The sequence below is a fragment of the Populus euphratica genome, unplaced genomic scaffold, assembly GCF_000495115.2.
Source record: "Populus euphratica unplaced genomic scaffold, PopEup_1.0 scaffold100.1, whole genome shotgun sequence".
NCBI lineage: Eukaryota > Viridiplantae > Streptophyta > Magnoliopsida > Malpighiales > Salicaceae > Populus > Populus euphratica.
This window is the reverse complement of record NW_011499985.1, coordinates 616,999-622,369: the sequence shown is the minus strand read 5'-3', so window position 1 is coordinate 622,369 and position 5,371 is coordinate 616,999. Positions and strand designations below refer to the sequence as shown.

At 36.6% G+C, this 5,371-nt stretch overlaps 1 protein-coding gene across 2 annotated transcripts in view; it reads right to left on the bottom strand.

Moving 5' to 3' along the window:
* Positions 1–5,002, bottom strand: part of LOC105140069 (uncharacterized) — a 7,347-nt gene extending 2,345 nt beyond the window's left edge. Inside the window, exons 1-14 of one of the 2 annotated variants that reach the window (XM_011046750.1) lie at positions 4,825–5,002; positions 4,496–4,723; positions 4,243–4,329; positions 4,014–4,103; positions 3,790–3,916; positions 2,802–2,902; positions 2,088–2,256; positions 1,610–1,731; positions 1,031–1,159; positions 856–954; positions 701–758; positions 543–618; positions 326–455; positions 12–142 (exon numbers count right to left, since the gene is read on the bottom strand). In XM_011046750.1, the coding sequence (XP_011045052.1) occupies positions 12–142; positions 326–455; positions 543–618; positions 701–758; positions 856–954; positions 1,031–1,159; positions 1,610–1,731; positions 2,088–2,256; positions 2,802–2,902; positions 3,790–3,916; positions 4,014–4,103; positions 4,243–4,329; positions 4,496–4,723; positions 4,825–4,899 (1,622 nt within the window). In that variant the 5' untranslated portion in view covers positions 4,900–5,002. The remainder of the gene's footprint in view (positions 1–11; positions 143–325; positions 456–542; positions 619–700; positions 759–855; positions 955–1,030; positions 1,160–1,609; positions 1,732–2,087; positions 2,257–2,801; positions 2,903–3,789; positions 3,917–4,013; positions 4,104–4,242; positions 4,330–4,495; positions 4,724–4,824) is intronic. The other variant, XM_011046749.1, reaches the window with a different exon arrangement.
* Between the last annotated feature and the right edge of the window lie 369 nt (positions 5,003–5,371).

Sequence of the window (5,371 nt, the reverse complement as noted above, 5' to 3'; positions counted from 1 at the left end):
AATGTAACCTTCCTGCTGCAATGCCCTTCGTTACAGAGAAAACAGGAAAAAGACTATCAGGCTGTACTGGGCGAGGATCATATCTACCAAGTACTCCAGCAGCAGTATCGATAATAACCTCTCCATCTTTGTAGGCACAAACCTTTAGGCGTCAAATTCATAAAGTAGTCAAAATATAAGGAAAACAAGGCAGTTATTTTTTCCATGTCAAAAGCATAAAAACCAGTATAAAATAAATAAGAGATTAGTTTTACAGTTGTTAACAAGTTATTCTTAAGATTCTCATTTATGCTACTTTGTCAGAAAAAAATGGAGCCATGCAGACCTGGATTCCAAGTATTTTGTCATCATTCCCTAACTCAACTAAAATCTGCCTCAGCTTTGCCTCCGCGTCAGAATGAACTGGGGTGTCATTGATCCACTGTGCATTTTCTGATGGCCCCTTGGCAATCTTCCTGGCAATTGAATTTCAAAGTTCAAATAGAGATGAACAATAAACAAAGACATTATACAAATTGGCTCATTGCTCTAGATAGACTTACTCTTGCAGAACAGATTCGGCAAATGGTCTCATGATATCATGATATACTATGCGAGCATCCAATGTGGTAGAAAGTCCTAACCCCACATCAAAGGAAAAGTAAAGAAATGCAAAAGTTTTCTCATTAACTGCTACCAGTGTAAAGAGTTTATTACTGACCTCTCAGAAGACCAATAACCCGTGAAAATATTACCATATCACCAGGAAATGCATCAATCTGAACCAACAATTGTTAATAAATATTGATGAAATTGCTAACAAACAGATCAAGAAAAATATTGATAGAAGTAGAACAATGTGATAGGAAGACTTGCCGGATTAAATCGTTTAACTTCCTTTTGGCTGAGATTCATCTTTTCCTGTAGCACCTTCATGTTTCTTGCTCTTTGCTCTCCCAAAGATTTGGCATATTCCTTTACAGAAACACAGTAAAAGATTGGAATCGCTGGTATCAAAATAGACCTCTAAAAGCAGGCAGTGCATACTTACAGCAGCTTCACTTGCAGATGTTGACGTGCGGAAGAAGACACTGATAAAATCCATAGCCTGCTCAGGAAAGTCCAGGCGCAGCTTAAGTCCCATTTCAGAAAAGGAAGACAAAAGAGCAACATGGTCCCCCTGTAAGAGAAAGCATAGTATTTATTTTATAATGAAAAAATTAAAAAAAATAGAAAAAAAATATAAACAGATAGGAGTGATGACAAAACCAAAAAATATTGTGCTCTGTTGAATTGGCATATCTTATGCATAACAGTGGTGAAAGAATATGAAAATAATGGAGCATGCTCAGCTATACTTGACCAGTAATTTGATTTTAATGACCAATGTGCACTTTTGAGTAAATTTCAGCAAAATATGGAGCAGCTACAATGGGTTAAGCATATACTGTAATGGCAGAGACAGAGAGAAAGGGTAAACAGTATGCTAAACTAGGACACAGAAAACACTCCCATGCAAGAAAAAAATTGTTGTATTGCTCAACACAATTAATCATCAGATCTGTTACACAGATGCTCTATGATTATAATGCATTATTGACAGTACACTGACAGGAAGATTTTCACAAACCTCAGCCGTAGCAAGAAACATTTTAGCTAGTGATTGTTTCATAGAGCTTGATATCCTCTTTGTCAGCCCAAAGTCAAGCAAAATTGGACGATGTGGAGGTTCTTTGCTCACCAGAAAATTACCTGCACCACAACCAATATAAAAGCATTCAACAGAGTAAACTGATTCTGATTTAGGGCGCAATTAGGGAGAATAGGATAGAAGAAAGGGTAGAGCAACGTGCATAAGAGAAATGGGAGAAAGAACATATGTTTTGATTTTCGATTTCAGACCCGTAATCAAATTTCATTCATTAAAATAGCTCCCTGAAAGCATATCGCAGGTGTTACATAAACATCAACAAGAGAAAATTTGGACACACATTCTCTTTTTCTTTCCTTGTCTGAGGAAACAGCCAGGGATTCTGTTTTCTTTTTTCCTTATATACTATTGGTAAGCAAACACTAGAGCAGTAGTTGAGAGAGAGAGAGAGGTGTACCAGGATGAGGGTCACCATTAAAAAACCCGTCAACATATATTTGATGGGCAAAGGCCCGTGTGATTTCTTCAACAATCTTTTGGTTGTTAGCACCACAAGCTTCTAGGGATTCAAAGTCATTCAAGCGAATTCCATCCATATATTCCAAAATCAGAACTTTTTCTGTCGACTGTTAAAGAGAAGAACATGATGCACAGTCAGAAAGAGTGAAAAGATTGAAGGATCATTATCAAAATAAGAATAGCGAAAAAGGCACCAAGCAGTTAGGATTAGAAGGAATTCACTATTTAAGATCCACTCATTGAAAATATATATAGAAACCATCTGTATTAGGTTAAAAACATGTGAAGAGACTAGCATCTAGTAATTATAGGTATGTGCATGTGTTTTACTCGGGTATATGGTATAGACATTCACGATGGTGTCATAACTAAATAATTCATTTTCCTCCACTGCAATCTGCCCAGGCTTCAGAATGACATAAAAATGTTCATTTTTCTCCCACATGATTCTTTTTGTAAGAATGGTAGTTAACTGTCAGGGCTCAGAAATGTCAATGAAGATGCCTGCAATGAGTCCTTTAATATTTGTTCCGGACAGAGAGAAATGTTAATAAAATTCCTACGACAAGATATATTTTTAGGATTTCATCCTATTGCACCTGCACTCGAGCAAGCAACTTTGTTATGTCAAAACATGAGAGCAAAATGATACCTGAATAACCTCTGGAATCAAAACATCCACTTGATTGATGGGCTTGTTGCTATCATATTTGCTTGTGCAGCCAAGATTTTGAGACACGGTTCTGGTATTCTCTACAAATACAATAGACCAGAATCAGTAAGAGAGAAAGGTACACTGAACAGTAGAGAAACACAATGATGTACTTGATAAGAAAAACAGTAAGAGAATATAAATGGAGGAAGAGATTAAAGAATATAAAATTCCTTGCATTGTCTCTGCACAGTGTTAATAAATATATTGGGAATGTCCTACACTGAATTCAGTATAGTGAGTTGGAGTTTCACTTTCATGAACATGCTAGAAAATGGCTGAATACACAGTTGCCAACCATCACTTTCATCTCTACAACATCCAAGCTCACCACTGCAACATAGCACCAATGCTAATGCTTCCATTAGCACTACCAGCACCATTCCAAAGTCCTCACATGAGTTGCCACCAAATCACCACTAGAACCATGCCACTGCCATTGCACTGCTACCACCACACTGCCTTGACCACTGTCATTAAAGTTACCCTCACATTGCCACCATCATTGCTGCTGCTGCCACCCTCATTGCACCATATCCATCAAGCAAAGTTGTTGCCTCCACATTCAGAGAGTACATACAACCACTAAAATCCAAATATGATCACCACAACTGCCAACCTTGCCTCCACCACCATCAATTATCCTCACTGCTGACACCACACAGCTATCATCCCATTCACTTCATTGATTCAATAAAAAATTAAGATGCGGCACTTGGTATGGATTCTAAACATGATCAGATTTAACTGTCCCAATGATTGGATTTCATTATCATTATTTCAAGCTCCTGATATGAATCCCAAATCTCAATACCCTCATCCAGACCCAGCCAGAGCTCACATTTATTATCTATTGGTTGTAAAAGAACATAAAATAGCAAATCAACATAATTTCATCCACAGAAATATTGCAAAAGACAAAGTTTACCTGCTTCATGGTTGAAGTCAAGTTCTTTTGGAGCTTCTTTGCACCATTCATCGATCATAGGGCTGAAGTTATACTGCGGTTCTGCCCATGCTATCCAGTCAACAATGGATTTTGCATCCTTTAAATCCTGCAAAAAAAAAAGGCATGCAAAACAACCATAACGACTGAAACATTTGCTTTCCGATGCAGTATCTCAAAAGCCAAACTCCAAAGAGTTTCCAAACCTCCAATATGATTTTCTTGATGTCTTCATGTTGAACTTTAACAACCACCTTCTGCCCATCAATTAATGTTGCACGATGCACTTGTGCAATCTACATAGATTATAACATGAGAACAACAAGATTATTCCAAAATGTACACACCTTGTGAGAGCAAGAAAATCAAAATTTCAATCCTAAATGAGCATCCACGCTAACTTCCTAGCACAAAAATATAGTCTAAGGATCTTACCGATGCTGTTGCCAGAGGATTTTCGTCAAAATCCAAGAAAAGCTCCTTCGTGGATTTCCCTAGTTCTTTCTTGATAGTGTGACAAACCTGTGTGCAAACAAAAATTTTAACAGAACCAACCAGTGAGAAACATGGCTTGAAAATAAACAGCTAACATTATGAGATAAAAACTAATCAGAAACATTAAATCAACAAAGTCACATCGAATCACATGAAGACTTCCAAATCTACTAGAAAAAGACTAAAACAAAACCTCTTCAAACGGACGAGGAGGGAGAGAGTCCTGCAACTGCTTGAGAATTGAAATGAAAGCAGAAGGAAGCACATCAGCACGTGAGGACAAATACTGTCCAAGTTTCACCCACAAACCTTCCAACTCTACCATCAAATTAAAAACACGCTTAGCATTCCGCTCATGGGCCTTCTTCCACAATGCATCACTTTTCGGTTTCTTCATGAATTTCTCTCTTTTCTGTAAAGCCTTCAGTATAAAAAAAGACAACCACCACAATCAGCATAAGCAATAAGCATTACTCAAAATAAATAACTCATAATCAGACTTTCAATACGGTTGATTCGTACCTTGTAATCAATGTAAATTATCAAGGCCAAAGTAAATACTTTCGCACGTCTCCTGTAAATGTTTCCCCACCCCATCTCTAACAAACAAAATATATATATAAAAAAACAAATGCAGCCAACAGCAGCTAAAAGTTCACTCCCCGCCTCCTTTACGACTATGTCCAACCAACTCCCCGCAGCGTACCTGAAAAACATCACAGAATCAAATCCTGATATTCTTTTTTATTTTTTATTTTTTGAGAATGCATGATTACAATAAAATATAAAAATCTTCCAGCCTACCAATACCACATAGGCATAGCCTTATTTCTTCACAAACTAATTAATAATTGTTCGAATTATTACTAAAAATCAAATTTTTTATATCAAATTGTAATTTTACACTCTAATTGTGAGAAATTGTAAAATTAAAGGCAAATTACAATCAAATTGAACAAAAAAAATCAAAAGATACCTGATTAAAACAGTAGTCTTTAAGTAGCAGTAAGATAATAGTGATTAAAAACACAAAATCTAGGTTCAAAAATTGAGAATTTAAAAAAGAGAG